Source organism: Mya arenaria, chromosome 10 (genome assembly GCF_026914265.1).
Source record: "Mya arenaria isolate MELC-2E11 chromosome 10, ASM2691426v1".
Classification (NCBI taxonomy): domain Eukaryota; kingdom Metazoa; phylum Mollusca; class Bivalvia; order Myida; family Myidae; genus Mya; species Mya arenaria.
The window spans coordinates 52,216,103-52,236,639 of record NC_069131.1 but is presented as its reverse complement, the minus strand read 5'-3'; the positions used below and the strand labels follow the sequence as shown (position 1 = coordinate 52,236,639).

The 20,537-nt window shown below is 34.2% G+C and overlaps 1 protein-coding gene across 4 annotated transcripts; it reads left to right on the top strand.

Annotated features, from left to right (window-relative positions):
* The first annotated feature begins 4,369 nt into the window (after nucleotides 1-4,369).
* Nucleotides 4,370-19,790, top strand: LOC128204126 (uncharacterized). Of its 4 annotated transcripts, XM_052905491.1 has the most exons (6): nucleotides 8,494-8,621; nucleotides 11,547-12,346; nucleotides 12,543-12,701; nucleotides 14,022-14,235; nucleotides 15,238-15,498; nucleotides 15,634-19,790. In XM_052905491.1, exons 2-6 carry the CDS (start codon nucleotides 11,606-11,608, stop codon nucleotides 18,786-18,788), a joined length of 4,530 nt encoding a protein of 1,509 aa, XP_052761451.1. In that variant the 5' UTR covers nucleotides 8,494-8,621; nucleotides 11,547-11,605; the 3' UTR covers nucleotides 18,789-19,790. The 4 variants fall into 4 exon arrangements, with proteins under 4 accessions (XP_052761449.1, XP_052761451.1, XP_052761448.1 ...); XM_052905489.1 differs by lacking the exon at nucleotides 8,494-8,621 and adding an exon at nucleotides 4,370-4,418 and having other exon boundaries at nucleotides 15,238-19,787; XM_052905488.1 differs by having other exon boundaries at nucleotides 15,238-19,787.
* Nucleotides 19,791-20,537: the final 747 nt, after the last annotated feature.

Below are 20,537 nucleotides of genomic sequence, written 5' to 3'. Positions count from 1 at the left end.
TGCTTCCGTTTTTCAAAAACACAAATTTTAGTTTTATTTACATTGATTTTTAAACCCCATTTAACAGAATAATGGTAAATAGCATCCATCTCGGCTTGTAAACTTGCTGGATCTGTGGTAAATAAAACAATATCATCAGCGAATAAAATCATATACATTGATAAAAGTTCTAAATCCTTAGTAGTAAATGCTTGAAAATTTAAATTCTCAAAGATATCATTTATAAACAATATGAATAAAAGAGGAGAAAGAGGTTCTCCTTGTTTCAGACCGACTGTTACGTCGAAAAATTGGGAAAATTCCAACTCGCCAGCAGAGCATAGTTTAACACATGACTGTACGTCATTATAAATATAGTTGATCATGTTGGTCATTTTACAGCTAATTCCTGTTTGAATTAACTTGATCCATAACGCATCTCCATTTATCGTATCAAAGGCTCTCTGGTAATCAATAAATACACACCAAAGCTTTGACTTGTTGTTTAATACATTTTGGATAATAGCGTGTAAAAGAAAAATGGCATCATTTGTAGAATGCTTATCACGAAAACCAAACTGGCAATCACTAAACTTATTGTTCAGTTCGCACCAACTATTTATTCTATTCCTCAAAATTAAAGAAAATATTTTAGAAGTAACATTAACTAATGTAATAACTCTGTAATTAGCAGGATCCAATTTATCCCCCTTCTTGAATATTGGGACAATAGCTCCCTTAGACCAAGATTTAGGGTAAACACAATTGTCATATATATAATTAAATATAGTGCATAAATATGGTGAAATAAAATCATTCGCATCTATGAAAAAGTCCGCTACATTATTATCGTAGTCACATGATTTGTAACGGGACATCAGTTTTAAAGTATTACTAACTGCTCACTACACCGGATTCTGTTTGTGTCCTGGGATCCATGGCCATCAGTCGTCGGTGGCTCGGCATGTTCCTGGAATTTCTGCTTAATTAGCAACTTGTCTGGAAAATGATTAAACATTGCTACGATCGGGCGTTTCTTTGAAGGCTCATATCTTCCAATGCGATGTACCCGCTCGAATTTGATTGAGTCCTGGGGATTTTCAATTTTAAGAACATCGCGGAAATGGTTATAAAGAATTTTTGAGCAATCCTCGTTTTTCCGATCATCAGGTGAACTTTTCTCAGGAAAACCGAAAAATAACAAATTGTTTCGCATTGAACGGGACTTCAAGTCAGTAATGTCCTCCTGCACCGAGTTAACTTTTGCCAGGTCCTTTTCAAGTCTAGCAATTTTATCTCGTTCGGCCTTTAGGGTGTTATCAATGGCAGATTGCTTTTTGGCTATATCGTCATTAACACTTGATTCAAATGCACGTGTCGCTTCCAGCTCGATTAATCGTTTATTGACATCGTGGGAAGCTGTTTCAAGAGACACGACACGGCGGTCCATTTCAGAAAGTTTGGATGAAACATCCGACAGCTGCTTCTCAATGACATCAAGTCTCACAAGACGTTTATCCATTGAATTTAGTTTGTCTAGGATTTGTTGCTGAAACGCGTCATGTGGTTGACAATACTGGGGGGACGGGGGTAGCGTAGCTGGTGTGTAGAAGGCACCCGTCGGGGTTTGATAAGCGTTCATATTGCTCATGTTGGACATGTTCATAGGTTGAACATACTGCTGCGGACCGGGTGTTGCCATGATATGATATGTAACAGGCTGATCGTGTTGGGACGGGACACCAGGCAGGGTCCTTTTTTCCGGCTGCGAGTTGGTATTGTCCGGCGAAGAAAGGTTCCGCTTTTTTTTGCCTTTACGCTTAGCTGGCATTTGGGAGCATTATACGCTAGTAGCATTTACAGTTATCCATTGTTAATTGAAAAGAACACATAATCCGATAAACTAGTGTTCACCAAAAGTTCACCGCACAGGTGTGATTGTATTGTAGCCAAGCTTACACTTTGTTAAAAGACTATTTTAAAACTATTGTTCTTATGTTTAATTGCAATATCCTCATTGTGGTAGCTTGTATAATAACACAATTTAGCAAATCACATTACTGTAATAAAATCCAACGTTTTGGTATATTTTTTGTGACTATCCTGTCAATATATCCATTTCAAATTCACATCGAGTCACAATTTACAAAGGCATATTTTGGTTATATTTAAAACATTAAACTCAAATTGCTTTCCAACAAGCGCAGGGCAAGAGAAAGCATAAGGAGCGATGCTCCTTGGAGATCTAAGCGGCCGTTTTGCGATTTGTGCAGACTAGATAATCAAACGAACCACGCCCGGCTTGGTCTTATTCTCATAAAATATAAGATCTATTATATGACCTTAATAAAGGTCTGAAGTAAAGGCCAGACGATTACAATGGCGTCAAACTTGATTAAGTGTGATTTTCATTAGATTATGGACTAGCTAAACTAAATTTTGTGCGGACTGCAGATCATCTGTCACAGTTGCAAACAAAACTGTAGTATTAAAAACAGCAGATAGCAAGATAACCAATACACAAACATAACATTAAGACTGGAGTTACATGTTAAAGGATCTATTCTACATTGAAGAATGTAACATACTGTAATTGTTAAAGGAAGCCAGCACGTTAGAATGAACAGGATATTGGCTTTTGATGATGTTGGTACTTGGATGGATATATGAAATGCCAAGGATGATATTCAAGGAAGCGGGGACCAAACCAGGATATACCCGTCACGATGAACAAGTGTTGTGTGAAATGACACTTGTGAAAGAGACTAACTGATTTTCTGGTCTTGAATTTTATGAGTACCATATTTTGCCTAAAATGCTAAGAACTTGCAATTTATTTTCTATTTTGCATTTCAAATAATTTGGATTGCAGATTCTAGTATTTTACATGATTTCAATTAGATTTTGGTTTTGTAAAAGTGATATTTCACATGCATGTATAACGCTCTCTTGAAGGTATTTAACTTTTAATTTATCCCTTTGTCATAAGTACATCTTTATATCTTAATTATTCAACACAATTATTACTCGTTTAAAGTGCTAATAATTTGAAAAAAGATTGTGAAAACCTGTTTGTTTACATTAATCAACTGTTGTAATACACCGTCAGTACAACATGTAATGATATTGATAGTTGAGTGCATACAGGTGTACATTTCTAATTCAATGATATATTGCAATATTCAAGGCTTTTCAAAATCATTTCCCTCTGCATTTACAGTTAGTTTGATTGCTCTTGTCCTTTTTTTGGTCTTTGATTGAAATTACGAAATCTTACCTGGGATTTTTTCCTTTTTTCTGTAAGGCAATTGTCCACATCTGATTCATATAAAATAAATACGCCATTCATTTGGCATGTGCATCACACTTTTGTAATGTGATCAGGGATCCTTTAGAGAACAGGATAATAAATTATACTTTTGTGTATACGGAGATTTAATTAAAGTACATTAAAGTACGCGGCATTTGATATATGTTGGTGTAAATGCAACTATTGAAGCGGTTTTAATGAGGTTGGATAGTATCTACAAGTACTGTAAATACGTTATTTGGTTATGCAGCTAATAGAATAACTATAAATGAAATTACTTGCTAAAGTATTACTACTTACCTTAACTGGCCTAAGTGTTTAAATGTATCACAAAAATCACAAATTACTATCAATCTACTAAAAATGTTATGTACTACTTTTCTAAAGTATATTGCATGTATACATAACGCTTTCAAATACCATTTACTACGGTATTAGACAATCACATGATATTGTCACATGATCATCATATGTGAATGACGTCACAAACTCCACAAATAACTAACAAGAATACCTGGAATATATAAAATCTCTCATCAAATGACAAAAGTGTAAGTCAAATGTCAAAGTAATGGCTTATCGAAACAAATACTGCATGATATCATTCACGAATTGAAGTTTAGATGCACAACACTGGATCGATGAAATTATCGAAAAACGGTAAAACCGATTTACCAGAAATACTCTAGTACATACTAGGTTGGCGTGGCTGGGGCTTATACTAAATTGTATTAGTTATTAAGCAGCAACTAAAGCTTACTTACAGCATACTTGACACCAATAGTCGCATAAAAATCATATAAATGTGCAAACAGGCAAAACATGGCCTGTGTACAAATTATCAAAGTTGTATTAAATTGGCTAAGTTGATGTAGTGCAAGTGTTGATCAATATAACACTGAATGATAAAATTGTGCAGGAGATCGTCACATGAAATCCCGGGCATTAAACAAGCTCGAATAGCTGATAAGCGGGTGGAGTGTTGCAAGTTTGCAAAAGAACGTTATCTATCATATCCAGGACATTATTCAATATCAATATCAAGTCGTGCGCTAACTTAAAAGGGTGATCTGAAGGATAGCGAATTTAAGGACTTAAATGTAAAATATTGTACAAAGAAGAAAATTACGTAAGTTTGTTTTATAAGTTAATTAAAGAAATTCATGAAATTATGTATATGTATGTATGTTAAGTATAATTGTATAAAGTTCATACCAGTAGCTCAGATAGCCTAGGTATTGATTGCTTTACCTGTTGATGTTTTGCCATAATATTCACATTTTGACGTTTTAATTGTGCACAATATCTAAACACACATTCTTCTGAAAAAACTGAAAGTCTTATTAAATGAATTAATTTATTGGTTATAAAAAACTTTGGCCCATCATCAATAAACGGAAAACAAATTAAACAAACAGCCAAAAAACGTGTTTCAAAATGAATATAACTGCAATGATAAAGAAACATGCATCGCTGAAAATACGAACTATTGAACGATTTTCAATTTTAAAAATGTAAGGTACTAAGTCATTGAATCGACTTCATTATATACATGTATAGAGAATTGACAATAGGTGGTCAAATAATCAGGAAACACAGTGTTTCCTATTACAAACGAGCATAAAGTTGTCAATACCAGCTGGTATGTGGCCGAAAAGACATAATTTTACATGATGTAAAGCTGCACTCTCACAGATTGACAGTTTTGACATCTTTACTTGTTGTGTCTTGGAATTAGCCGTATTAAGGCATTGATATATGAAAACTATTTATTTAAGATTGCTGGCAAAGAAGCAGATCGCCGCCTTTATATCTACGTTCGAAAGTTCATGTTTTACGACTTAAGGCGTTACTAACCCTTAAAGAAAAAATAAATTTTTTGTCAGTTTTCCAAACATTTGAGTACTGTTCTATTTTGAGTTATCTTAAATGATCAAATTGAATGCAGTAAAGCCAAAATGGGGTGATTATGAGACTTTTTCTAATAAAGTTCAAAACTGTTAATCTGTCAGAGTGACTCTTTAAAGAATATACGCAACAATCATTTCCGCTTACGATGCTTGCAGAGTTATAGGGGCTACGCAGCGTGCCCGAAGGTCGGATTTATTTCAGCCGGATCGGAAACTCTTGATTAATATATTGTTCTTGCATATATTTTTAATTTCTTTGTTTTGGAAAAAGAGACGTACAACTCGCAGCTTGTACATTTCACATGCGGAACTATTCTCTGACGTCATGAAGCGTAGTATTTTTAATCGTATTTTGTAATCATACCGTTTATCGTGTTTTAAAAGATTTCATTTTATAGAAATATACATTGAGCCGTGCTTTATCGAAATGGCATAACTAAATTCATATACACTAAACAAAAATAGAAATAAGACGTACAGCCTTTTGAGGCGTGTCTCAATTTTTTACACGGAATGTCAAACGGAATCTTCCACCACAATCAAATTTACCTGATTGTCTGTCATTATAGAGTCTATTTCACAACTTGTTTAACACAAACAAAGAAATATCAACAGTCTTTGGGGCGGTTGTGGTTTTCTTGTGGACTATTTGATAAGTTTTAGGTTTATAACAGGGTTATATAGATATATTAAAATATATGCTCTTTAGGAGCTGAATTGGAAACATTGTAACATTAAGTTTACACACATTTAAAATTGACGTCACACAATGACTAATGAATGCTTCTAAACATGTTTTGACACCTTTAAAGTGATACTCTTATATAATTCAATACATACACATGACATTGTATAACAAACATAATTTTTGAGAGATAAACCTTGACCTTCTTAATAAATTATGCGTTTATGGAGAATAATAATTACTGATAACAAATTTGTAACCGTGTATTTGAGAGCTGAAACGCAAAAATAATAAATGGTTGGTGAGTGCTTAAATATTTACTGTGGTCTTCTATCGTGTCATAAGATAGAAATACCGTGTTTTTTGCACCTTTCTTTCAAATTAAACTCCGTATCCTTTATAAGTATCATTGTTTTCGACATTAATTTATCCTTTTTGGTAAATTAAAACATTTGTTTTACGTATTATTTGTTAGCAAGTGTGCATCTTTAAAAGAAGAACACAGAAATTTAAACATGAACAAAAGCAGAAAATTCGATTACATGGTTGGTAAACAGAAGTATAAAGTCGAGGCATACTTTTGAAATGAGAACTGACTAAAGAAAACTTTATATTAAAGGCTTTAAAATAAACACATAAATCATATTCCATAAACTGACACGTATAAAAAAAGTATGTTTTAACCATTTTCGTGAAGTACTGTATAAATTGTACCACTGAAATAGTTAACAACTTCAAAACTATTATCTTTCAACATATTGTTTAAAATCACCACAGGCAAACATGCAAAACAATTAACAAAGGTTATCAATGATAACATACGTTCTATTTCGATTCCTTAAGATTTTAAGATATGGGATGACGATTTATGGTCAACCTTAACCCTATCGAAACGTTGTCGTGATATTCAATAGTAGTTTTCAGATATACCGGGACGACAATATGCAGAATATTAATATTGTGTGTATAGATTTCCAATTTGGAAAACTTGTATTTGTATAAAATAATTTACTGTTAAAGGTGAATTTATTAAAACGGCCTTTTCAACCAAAACACAAAAGCATATGATAAAACAGACTGGGTTTTTCCGATAAATAAACAAGCAATTACCTTTCAGCTTAATTTTGTTTTCGCAGCTCTGACCAAAATAGAAACCTGACCAAAATAGAAACCTATTAACTTCCGTAGCTCAAGCTCGTCATTAAACTGTGTAACGTGTGACTGGGTAGAAAACCAGAGTCCGATCATTGACGCATGTATGTCTGGTTAGTGGTAACCAAGCGGAAAAATGGGTTTTTTCCTAGAACTCCGGTTTCTTAGAGGGTATAAACCACACACCCGCGCAAAGAAAATAAATAAGTTTAAAGAAGAAAAAATTGTGTCTGTCGAAAATGGGACATGTTATTGAAAAGCTTGGGTTATTATTCTCTAATGATATCCCTTTAAATATATTGCTCGACAAAGCTAATACCTTATATCATGTGTTTGTGACAATCTAAATTTTGAAAAATGGCAACAAAACAATGATTTAGAAAGATTAGTCGAAATCTGAATCATCATTTCAGGAGTTAAATTCAAATTGAAATATAAAACTCTTCTTTATCGTTAAACGCATGATGAAGTGGTCCTAAATTAACCTAAATACAATACCAACTACAATAATATATCCACCTTCGGTGGTTCAATGTACTTAGTCCCTAAGTACACATTTTGCTTTGTATATTATAGACTTTAAAACTAAATCAATTTAAACTTGAAACTATTCTTTAAATGTGTAATATAGTAAGTTCGACTCCTATTGTTTTATCGAAAGTCTCTATCTCCGTTCAGTTCATCAAAACTATTATTTCAAAGAGAAAAATAAACAACACAAATGATGACAAATTAACGTTATAGGACTAGGATATTAGTTTAATGTGTAAATGTTTTATTTTGGTTTGGTGGCAACCAATTATCATTTTCCATACTCAAAAAATGGACCTGTATTTTAAAGATTTACTTCGTTTATTCGTAAATGCAAACGACATAGACGTAACACTGGCGCATGGGAAGGGCTGATACTAACTTGTAGCCAACCCATTTGTTCTTTTTATGTGATTTGTTTGTGTTTGTATGTTTAACTTGTATGTCATGATGTTTACAATATAACAAGAACATATTATTAGACTTAGATGAATAATAATACAAAGAAAACTATAGGGAAACGCGTTTAAAAAGTTTCATTAAAGTAAGAAAGAAAGTATTAATTAACCTTTACTTTTGATCGGGATGTTAGCAGAAAAAGAATATCGTTTACCTTATGAAACCTGTTGTAATGAGATGACATCAAATGTTTTTTTTAAATATTGCTGTAGAAGTTTGAATTAAAGAAATTGAGTCTGGAATATAACTTTCATTATATCAAAGCGTGGTCTTTATCTGTGTCAAGGATGAACGTCGTCTATTTGAACCTTTTTCTGTCCTAGAAAAAAACCGAAAATGTTTTCTAAAAACCAGACAATAAAAACTATCTCGTTTTTATGATTATGTAAACATCATGTGACATGTCTAACGAAACCAGATATTTGTTAAACGAGCCATGCAAACTACCGATTATATAATCATCAAGCCCGGGTGTATTTGTCACTACCATAGAGATACAATAATAGCTGGCTGGTGCGCTTGACGCTTGACGCGGTTAACAATTGTATATCATTTTGGATTACTTGTTTTATTAAGCGGAAAACTGCATGACGAGGTAAGTTTATTCTTTTTGCTACCGCAATGAAATAAAATATGTTCAGAAATGTACCATTAAACTATTTTAGTTGCACAACGATGTTTTTTTTGTAAACTAACCTTTATCAGATCTGCTTTTTACCATTCACTTTAAATCAGATGAACCCTTTACAACTTACCGAAATTGAAATATGTAGATACAACCTTTGATCTATTATTAATACCTCTGGATGTTTTGGGAATATAGCTAATATTTTTTGTTGTGTTTTGCCATGCAAACACACTTTTGTATCCATTTAGATGAGTTAAATCACCAGAAATGATTTGGTTACTAAAATAATCTTAGTTTAACCATCTTTAACTAGCAAAGTAAGATTCTCAAATTTTTATTTAGGAAGTTAAGCATACTAAACGCAATGATATTCAATTCTATAAATCAGGACACAAATCCACTTCATCTGTCAAAGGTGAAATTATCTTCCTGTTTACCTGCTGAAGCAATGCCTGTGATCATTCACATAATTTGTAACCTTTAAGTGACGGTTAAGGTTAGCCTATACACATGCTAACTAAATACGATAGCTTTCATATCTAGTAAGATAGACATAAAAGGGACGGTTTGAACAAAATGTATTCAAGTTGCATGCACATTAAAGGTTTTTCGTAAGCAGGTGTAGTTGAAAAAATATGAAATGCATCTTCTCGGCTAGAGTTTTAACATACAAATGAATTTGTTATAGAAACGTTTTTTTCTCTTAATCTCTCGGTTCTACTAGTTACAGAGAGGCAATATGTGTGAAAAACTTTGAAACAAGTAACAACGAAACGAACAAAACAAGAGTTATGGTAGGCATTTGAAAATTTCTTAAGAAGCACACCAGGAACATAATAAGAAGCACACGATGGAGAACAGAAGACATATAAGATATAAAGATAACATTTTTTTAATCTAAAGATATATCACAAGTCCACCTTGTACCATAAAGTGCGAAATAGCACAGGGCGGCAACCGTAAAGCCCATTCAGTGCCCACCCAAACCCTTTAAAGCTCTAGTTAAGTATACTCAGGGCTAACTAATTCATATCTTGGCAACCAAATAGCCCACTCAGAGCAAAATAAACCCATATGAGCTAATTGAGACTTAAAGACCATATTTTCAACCAAAAAGCCCATTTAGATACAAATGTACCCGTGCGCAGCTCTTATGTAGACTACTCATCGCCTGACCAGTATGCCCAGTCAGAGCCATAAACACATGTGCTTCTCACAAAGGGGCTTTTGATTTTCCAAATACTACACATGTTCGCAACCATTTACACTATTCAAGGCCAACCAAACCCATGTGTGGCCTATAATTAGCCCTTGTAATTCATGCAACGTGGTGTCCATATTTGATTTGGCGACTATAGTTGATATATCTTGCGAGTGTCCTGACTCTTACTGTAATACAAGTAATTTACTAAGTTATCTTAACAATTCCAACAAAAGTAAGCTGATGTAAAAGAATGTTAACTTTGGAATTATATCATCCCATATTGGGTGCAATTAAAAGTCACTTGTATCAAATACTGGAAATAGAACAGAAAGTCTCAAATGTTGTGGCATCTTGTTATTTTTACCTTGAATTTGCGTTGTCATTGACCTACCGATAGTAAATGCAATTTGTTAATTTCAGATATAGTAGGAACACGCGCAATAAACATTGAAATTTCCATAAAATATATTTTATGGTTGCCAAGGCAGCAAGAAATCTTGTTTTCAAGGAATATTTGTATGATTTTTTAATTGGTTCACTTTTAACAACTAAGTAGTCATTACGTATAACAAAACAATTCATTAATTCGGACCACAGTAGTACAACAACTATATATTTTCATGATCCTCATGAGCTTTTGAGGCCGTTTTGGATGGCCAATATTTTAACATTATTTATATTTTCTATAAGTTATGCATGTTCCAAATATTAAACTCAATATCCTTGAAATTATGACCCGACTTGTAATTAATTCCTACTACTACTACTACTACTACTACTACTACTACTACTACTACTACTACTACTACTGCTGCTGCTGCTGCTGCTGCTGCTGCTGCTGCTGCTGCTGCTGCTGCTACTACTACTACTACTACTACGACGACGACGACGACGACGACTACGACGACGACGACTACTACGACTACTACGACTACTTTTACTACTGCTGCTACTACTATTACTTCTACTACTACTACTACTACTACTACTACTACTACTACTACTACTACTACTACTACTACTACTACTACTACTTCTACTACTACTACTACTTTTACTACTACTACTACTACTACTACTACTACTTCTACTACTACTACTACTACTTCTACTACTACTACTACTACTACCACTACAACTACTACTACTAATAATAAGAGTAATAATAAAAAATATAATGATATAATTTTAATGATAATATGTTAATAATGATAATAATTTTAATAATAATAATAATAATAATAATAATAATAAATAATAATAATAACAATAATAATAATAATAATAATAATAATAATAATAATAATAATAATAATAATAATAATAATAATAATAATAATTATCATAATAATTATAATTATAACATAATAATAATAATCAGATGATGATGATGATGATGATGATGATGATGATGATGATGATGATGATGATGATGACGATGATGTATAACGTAAGGTGCTAACCATGATTTGAAAATACTGTATAGTAGTTACAAACGTACATGATAAAGCAAATCTAATCCGGCAATTTGTTGTTTAGTAGTTTGCAGTGGTGCTTCCTAATGATCTCCTTCGACTGAATGTAATAACATAATATAAATGGCCCAATATGCAATAATATCAACCGATTATGTTTTTCATATAACTTTATATATTCACCATGAACCGTTTTTGTTTTCCTCAAAATAGTTCTGCTTCGAACAGAATAAAGACCGCAGGAAACCTAAGTGGCACAAACATTTGACACCATGGACGATTACAAGAAACACTTAGATACACCAGGAATCAGAAACTGGCTTAAAGGATATATGGCAGTCAACATAGTTAAACTTAGACTAGCTCCGTTCGCGTGTCAGGTCTGTGACTCGATTCGAGTAGAAGAGTTAAAAACAGCATTGCAAAAATTATTTCCTGACCTTTGTGGAAATTGTTCAATTGTTGAGGCTATACCGTGTGACCCTACAAACACCATCTGTAATGCAGGAAAGTGCCGCTTTCACAATGGGCGTGATTTCCGTCCATGTCTCATAGTGAAATGCAACAACTATCGTTATACATTCAGGGAAAAGATCATCAAAAGATTAGATATAGGAGTTATTTGCCAAAGCTGCAGTACACAAGAAATCGTACATTGTAATCCCAGAAATAAAGTCTGCAACTCTGGAAGGTGCAAATTCCATCATGACCCAAATACTAAACAATTAATCCTTTATAGACCATGCTTGAAAAACATTTGCGATACACTTCGAAATGCTATAGAACATACACACAGGTTTGGTAATCCATCTTGGAAGAATACCGATACACGAAAATGGTGTGTCAACGCCTGGGATATTGCCAAGTGCTTTATGCCACCAGATGGCTACGCAGATATAGACAATGAGGACGACACTGATTTGAACGGGATCATCAGCGTCTTCATAAACTGTGAAGAGATCCAACAATACTTTACTGCTGATTTGTCCAATTTACAGAACATTTGCGTAAAGGTAGTCATTAACAACTTTCTTAACATATATTAAAGGTTTTTGCGAAATTACTAAACATAAAGCATTTATTTCAATTGACTGATGACAAAAAATGAATAACACTTTTACGAATAATGCCATGAAATTGTTTATTAATTGTTTTCATAAATATCATTCGTTTACCATTGGACTAAAACATTCAAACTTCTAAATTCAGGTGCGCGAAGTGGGGAAGAGACTTCGCCATGCACCGGGTTTAGATGTAACTGATGCCGACCTCAAGAACTGGTTCTCTGATCTGAAAGCCTTATTCCGTGACCCAACGTTCAACAGCACCTGTCCTAATGCACAAAATGCGATTGACCAGCTAGAACAGGTAAGGTTTGATGGTTTGTTTAGAACATATTGTATAATTAAGGACATTGTGATGGCTCGTGATGGTCAAGCATTTGTGAGCAACCTTTCATTTGAAATTGACGTTCTCTATGTATTATTTAAGTTTTCATCCACGTTTATTTGGTTTGAGTCCGTAATAAGCAAAAATGTTCATTTGTGTAAAGAAATGAGTTAAAGTTATAATTAAAGCTTACAAGTATAAGCAGACGAAAACATTTTTAATGACACGGTTGCATATGCATTTAATTTATGGCCATGATATATTGCGTTCTTTTAAAAAAATGTGCTCGGTTCATATCACTGTTAAGGTGTTTAGGTGTCCGCCTCTTACCCGAGAGGTTGTGTGTTCGATCTCCAGCACTTGTTTCCATTAAAGACACTTAACCGAGGGTCATTCAGCTGTCTTCCAAAACGAGCTAAAATAAAACGTATAACTAATAAGATAAATATCTGAACGTCAGTCAACAACTGTGACAGACGCCATGTACAGTGTGCATTTATTAAAGGTAATATAAAAGATTACCAATTATGATGTTCCTAAAAGTAGGTCATCTGTCTTTGTTCTTCGCTTATTCTTGGTTCGAATTTGCATTGAGCGCCTTATCTCTTCTCGTTCAAACTAAACAATGTCCCCGCGAGTGATTGCTAGTTTATGCATACCATTCACTCACATCTTCTTCAAGTTTGTTCCTCTATATATTGCCTTTTTGAGTATGCACATCATCTTGAATTATTTGTTAGGTGCAAGATCGTAGATACAATATGTGTTAACCATTGTAGCAGTCCTCTACACAAATTTATAATTATTCACATCAGGCAACCGTTTGCCCAACTATTGGCCAAGTCTTAATATTCAGTTTTTAAGGCATTTGTTGTTTTGTGTATACTTATAAAAAGAAATTAATTACTATTGTTTCTGCAATAAAATTTTGATCAGGAAGAATCATGAGTATATTTTTTTTCATACAATCTATTATACATTTCACATTAGGATTAACTTAATAAGTTTAAGCATATCATACCGTTTTTAAGATCTTGAACATCTTATGCTATGAACGTGTATATTTTAAAGTTATTAAACAATTCTTAAAATAAAATCTCGCATGGTACATCCAAATGTATGAATAAAGAAAATTAATATCTTTGTTAATTATCTATTCTATGACAAATAATTTCTGTTTATATAATAAGGATTCCTACAGATCCAATTATGTAGCTCTTTTAAAACATTTATACCAATCTGTATTAATATAGGTCTAAGTATTATGAATACCAACAAATCAATTACTGTATTTTAAAGCTTGAGAATGACGATTTAAAGATCGAGCAGGCAGAATATATTGCGGCCATGGAAGACCAAGTGAACTGTTTAAAAAGGCTGAGTTCTTCTTCTGATCATGAAGCGCTTGACGACATTCGTAATCAAATTGGTATCCTTGAAAATAAAATCAAAGACATATCGAGGCAAGGCGTGAGAGAAGCAAACGGCATCGACATGGAAGATTTTATATTAGGTGAGTATATGTCTATACCAATTACTAAAATATAAGGTCGCATCAAAGTGTATCTTATTCCAAGTTTAACAATACAATATTTACCATCCTTTTTATTCGCATTCTGAGGTTTATGTGTATAGTATATTTCGATGAACGCAACATCTTTGGAATGCCTCTGCAAGTACATAAACGATGATGATGATGATGATGATGATGATGATGGTGCTAGCAACAGTAGCAGCAGATGATGATGATGATAATGATGGTGATGATGATGATGAAGACGACGACAACGACGACGACGACGACGACGACGATGACGATGACGATGATGATGACAATGACGATGACGATGACGATGATGATGATGATGATTGATTGATTTAATGAGGCTTATATGCGGTCACATGTAAGAAAATTCGATGTAACAACGATCGACGTCTCAGCTGTCCAAACAATTAACGTTTTCGTAGGATTATCCCCGAGAAATTGTGCATAGAATGAGTGTAAACATATTTGTTTGATATTTAAGAACTACAGTTCATCTTGTCATTGCACAGATCAAATTTATCCCCAAATAAAATATATCATAGATGTTATAGATACATTAAACATATGTCAGTTAGTATGAAAACTCATACCAACAGATCACACTAAAATGTTTAAACCGGTTCAAAAAAGCTGTGCGAAGCTGATGAGCGTTGACGGTTAAGACCGTAGACACACGAGAGGCTTAAATCAGAAGCTGATTTACCGATAGTTGAACACAATGTTAGACAAATAGGGTCATATAAAATTATGACTAACTGACCAATCTACGTTCCAACTCCTCATTGTTTATTTTAAAAGTTCAGTGCCAAAACGTAAATATTCTGAAAGTTCGTACTTTTAACGATATGCGGTACTGTTTGTTATCATGTGTTTATAATTTTAGCCAGAATTGTTTTGTCACTATTAGTTTCATCGAGTGAAAACATAACACTTTCACTGTCTATTGCACAAAATTGTTGCAAATTTCAGACCTAAAAAAGAGCCTTATCAAATACCATCGGGAAAACAACTCTACGTTAACACTTGGCCCTTTCTTCGAGCTTGATGATGCGAAATTCGAGGACTTCTATGTGCCACCTAAGATAGTGAAAATCAAACCAAGTACAATAAACAAAGTGAATGAAGGACACGGATATTCCACAAAAGCTATAAAAACTTTAGACATGTTGTTTGATTCCAAACAAATCGTTGTCATAACTGCAGACGCAGGTGTTGGAAAAACATCATTTTGTAAGTATTTAGTTGTTTTGTGGTGCGCAGAACAAAATGAAAATGTTGAGTTGATATCAAAATTTAAAACAGCATACAACTTTCCACGCGATACCGAGTATCTAAAACAATTTACTTACTTGTTCTATATTCCAGGTCAAGGTATTAACTACGATAATATGGAAGATATAATTTTTTCACATGCAAAATTAGTTCATACCGGTTTGCAAAAAACTAATCCGACGTTCGATGAAATGTTGTCAAAAGAAAAAGGTTTGATTTTCTTAGACGGTCTAGACGAATCAGTTCTTTCTTCTATCAATCCCTTACCAGCAAATAGGAAATATACTGTCGTCTTAACTATGCGCACATGGAAGCTTGCAAACATTACACTTCCCAGTAAGCGTTCATATCAAAATGTACAGATAGAATTAATGGACGAAACTGCGTCCCGAAAACTTGTTAGTCATGCAAATGAGTGTTTAAATCGACATTTTGGCACTCTATATGATATTGAAGATTTTCTATCAGCCGTGAAGAATCAATATGTAGATACACTGCTTCTTAATCCCATGTTTTCCCTGCAGTTGCTATGTGTCTATCACGACAGGCGCAATGCCACTATGTATCGGACCGAGAGTACTTCAACGGACGCACGAGATAACGACGGTACTACAGAAAGTACTAAGTTTTCTAAAACACCGACAAACCTTGGTAAGACTAGGTCGCACATATTTGCCTACATTATTGAAATGATGTTGCAAAACGTGAAAGTCACAGACGAAGAAGCAATCCGAAAATTGAATCAATTGTATGCGATGGGGAATAACATGAAGAATTCCCTTCCTATATGCTTTAATGATCAGAATTTAATATACAATAAATTGGCAAATTTTATTATTCATATAGGACAACTTGCATTTAATTGTTTAATCAACGACACTAAAGATGTTATAAGCGAAAACGAAATGGAGACATATCTTTCCTTGGAGGAAATCGATGTTCTCCTTGGATCTGGACTTCTTTCGGCAATAAACACAGGAATACTTAGTTCAAAAAGTATTATGTATTGTTTCTTGCATCAAACTTACAAGGAAATGCTAGCATGTGTATATTTATCTTCTCTTTCCATGGAAGGTAAAGAATGGCAAATGTTTGAACAGAAGATTGGGATCAAAATATCACCTGATATTTTGTCCTTCTTGTGTGTCATGAACTACAAACAGGGTTGCAGGTGTTTCGATATATACCAAGCTGTGGAAAGAAAGTTTCTTAGAGGTTGTATTTTTCTCGTCACTGAACTAATAGACTACCAGTCTTGTGTTCAAATGGCGTATGAAGAATGCCGCAATAGTGGTATTGATGTTCCTCTGCTCTTTTTAAAACACGCACATTTTGGAAAATACTCAAAGTTAAAACTAGATCATGCTTTATTGCAAAGAAGATACGATGACCTAGAATTGATAGCATTCATAAACCATAATGAGTGTCAGGAATTGCTGCCAATAAGGTATTCAAAGAGTCTCAAATGCCTGTTGGTTATTGATTCAATACTTCAATGCCCAAATGTCGACCTTTCACAATGTATACATCTTCATGATGTATTCATAATAAACAGCCAACTTCCTGGCCTCATTATTGACCCGTCTTCCTTAACAAACTGTTGGATTTCCACGGAGCTAGAGTTAAAACAGGATAATTCGCCCATGAAAGTGTCATTTGACAGCGGGAAACAGTTCTCTAGCTGTCTTCAAAAGCTCAGCCTTGCAAACGTTATCATGGACGCCCCCCTTGACCTCTTAAACTGTCAGAATCTACAAGAATTGCATATTGACAGCGTTCAATTCACCGAAAATGTGCATCTAGATCTCAGTAGTCATAAATCCCTCTCCAAAATAACAATTCAGAAGAGTCACCTGGCACACATCACCATAAACACGTCTTGCCTCGATACGTTCTCGGCAAACATCATGCTAAGATTGATAGAGGAGATACCGCCATTGAAAGTGTCATTTGATGGGATGAGACAGTTTTCAAGCAGTCTTCAGATACTCAGCTTAGGGAACGTCATTATGGAGGCTCCCCTTGACCTCCTACAATGTCAGAATCTAAAGCAATTGTATATTGATACCTTTTTGTTCCCTGTAGATAAGAATCTGGATCTCAGCGGTTTCACAAATCTATCCAAGATAATAATTCATAACAACTGCCTGGCCCACGTCACCATCAATCCGTCTTTGGTAGATGCATTTCATATTATATGTACGTCAATGTTGAATCAAGAGATAAAGCCCATGAAGGTGTCATTTGATCGCGGGTCCTTGTTCTCGAGTAGTCTAGAAGAACTCTGTTTAATGAACGTTACCTTCGATCCGCCCCTCGATCTCTCACATTGTCGGAAACTACAGTCTTTAATACTTGACGAAGTTCAGTTCTCTTCTGATACGAACCTTTATCTTGGTGGCCGTGTACATCCATCCACAATAGTTATTCGGAACAGCCGCTTGAAATTCCTCACCGTTAACCCTTCTTTCCTCAAGACATTTGAAGTAATGTTCGAACCCGAGTTCATAGAGAAAACAGAGAGAAAGATGAAGTTGTCGTTTGAAGGTGGGTGTTTTTCTAGTAAACTAAAATCACTTAGTTTAGTTAATTCAATAATCGTAGGGATAATTCAGATTGATATGACCTTGTGTACCAACTTGCAGACAATGCAAGTGGATCGTTCTATACGAATGGGACAATGCATTTATAATAAATTAGAAGAGATACGAATTTTTGGTCGAAACAAACCACAAAGCATACTTGGTTCTGTTACAAATCTTAGTTCAATATTTCCTTCACTCAAGCGATTATGGTTTGAATATATACCAAGTAAAAGGTTAACCTCATTTATGTACATATTGTCAAGTGCGCAAATGGTTGATCTTATAGGGTTTCGCTTTATTTGCTTAGACAGACACCTTGAAGGATTCGTGAGCAAGTGTTCTGTGAAGAATTATAAATTTGAAAACGTTACAATATCTAGCATGCATATGCTAATGAAGATGGTTTCAAATGAAAACATTCCGGAAGCAAATTACACTGGTATGGACAATGTCGCCATGAGGGATGTCTGTTTTTCCAATTGCGACGTCATTGGATCTACCGTCGACGATGTAAACTCTGCTGTTCGTGAATTGCAAAGAATTTGGAATGTGGATGTTGAGATCACAAGCATTGATAGGCTTTCGGGAAAGGTCAGTCCCCGTAAGAAAGCAAAACGTCACGAAATTGTTCGACTTAGAACATTGCACTTAAAGGCAAAATAAGCAATTGATAAAAACTGCCATTAGTGAACTAACCGGACGTTTTAAAATTGTGTATATTGCTTAAGCACGAAACATATCTGTACAATTAAAGCTTAGGTTTCAATGGTGTGCAACAGGGTCAAAACATGATGCACTTTTAAACGACAGCATGACATCGAGTCTCAACGAAATATGAAAACGTATCCCTTCATTTAAGAGGACTCATTTGTGCATTTCTCCGATAAGCGTTGGAATCTAAATCTTTGAAATTGTTAACTCGTTAATATTTAATGATTTTATTTCTAATAAAAATACGTTCGCTTAATCGAAACCAATACAATACTACTCGGCATATTTGGATATCAACATCACTGGTATTTTTTATATTTAACATAACACATAATGATATTGGCGTGATTTTCTTATCATACGTTTATGAATTCTTTTGGACACCATACAAGTACAATTATGATTTCTATCATTTTGTTTGTGCGATTTTCTTATGAATTGTTCATGGAGCTTCGTGTTAAAACTACTCATGTACATATTTTATATTTTTGTTTCTATTCTTTAGTCCAATTTAATGAACGGCATTTATTACATATTAATGTATTTAATACGGGTGTATTTAAGCTTATGTATAAATTGATTCCATCGGAATTCAATATGATTTTTGGTTGGATAATATTCAAGTATATATTGAACAGTTTGCATTATGTGATAAGAATTATAAGTATTGCCATGTGGTTGTCTATAACGACCATAAACTTATTATGTATGTATGAAGATGTAATTACTGATTGTTTAACGACATATGTGTGACATCCTATGATAATTATAATACTGTGTAATTTCCTACTAATATGTTACTGAAATGTTTTATTTGAAAACATTTTGTACATGTTCATTTTAAAAATAATAAATGAGTAGTATTCTTAAAACAGTGTGTTTCTGTCTGTGTGAATGGAAGACAGCTAGATTAAAGAGCACGCTACGCTGCATGTCCCGTGCGTTTCATGTAAAGGGACTTTATGATGAGATTACCCACGCTTATAATCATTCACTCAACATGAACGTTTTATTAGCTAGAACATGGTTTGCGAGGGATGATCATTAATTACGTCGACTTGTCCCATAATTAGTTCATACTTCTTTCATCATTTTAAAATTGGTTCCATGTAAAAGAGTAAACCTTTTTTTATTGACTGCCTTGATTAAAATAGCCTGACACAGCATAGTACGAAACAACATGATATAATGCAACCATAGTAACGAGCTACCGGCCCAGGTGACGCTTTGTCGTACGTATGCTGCTAAAATAAATATCAGCTGCAGAAATTCTTAAAACTTCCCCGATTCTGTTTGACGACGTTTGCGCGACGTCTTCTGAAAATATGACGTCAATAGGTCGTTGCATTTTAAAATAAACAACGTCTGCTCTATGACATTCACGCATGCGATGAATTTAAATATGTCGCCACAAGAACGTTTGGAAATCGTTCAAATATCAAATTTTGTAAAGAAATAGGAAAAACATCACCCGAAACGTATAGGGTACTAAAGCTGACACGAGGAGAAAAACTGCGTTTGCCGTGCACTAGTTTTCAAGGGGCATAGACTCTTTTCTGATGGCCGGCAGTCCCTTGAAAATGATGCAGGTCGTGGACGGAAGTGAACAATCGGACCGTCAGCCGTGACGTCAATTGAAGAGAAACCGAAAGTGGACTGCAGAATGACTGTACAGGAGCTGTCAGTGGCTGCCAATGTCAG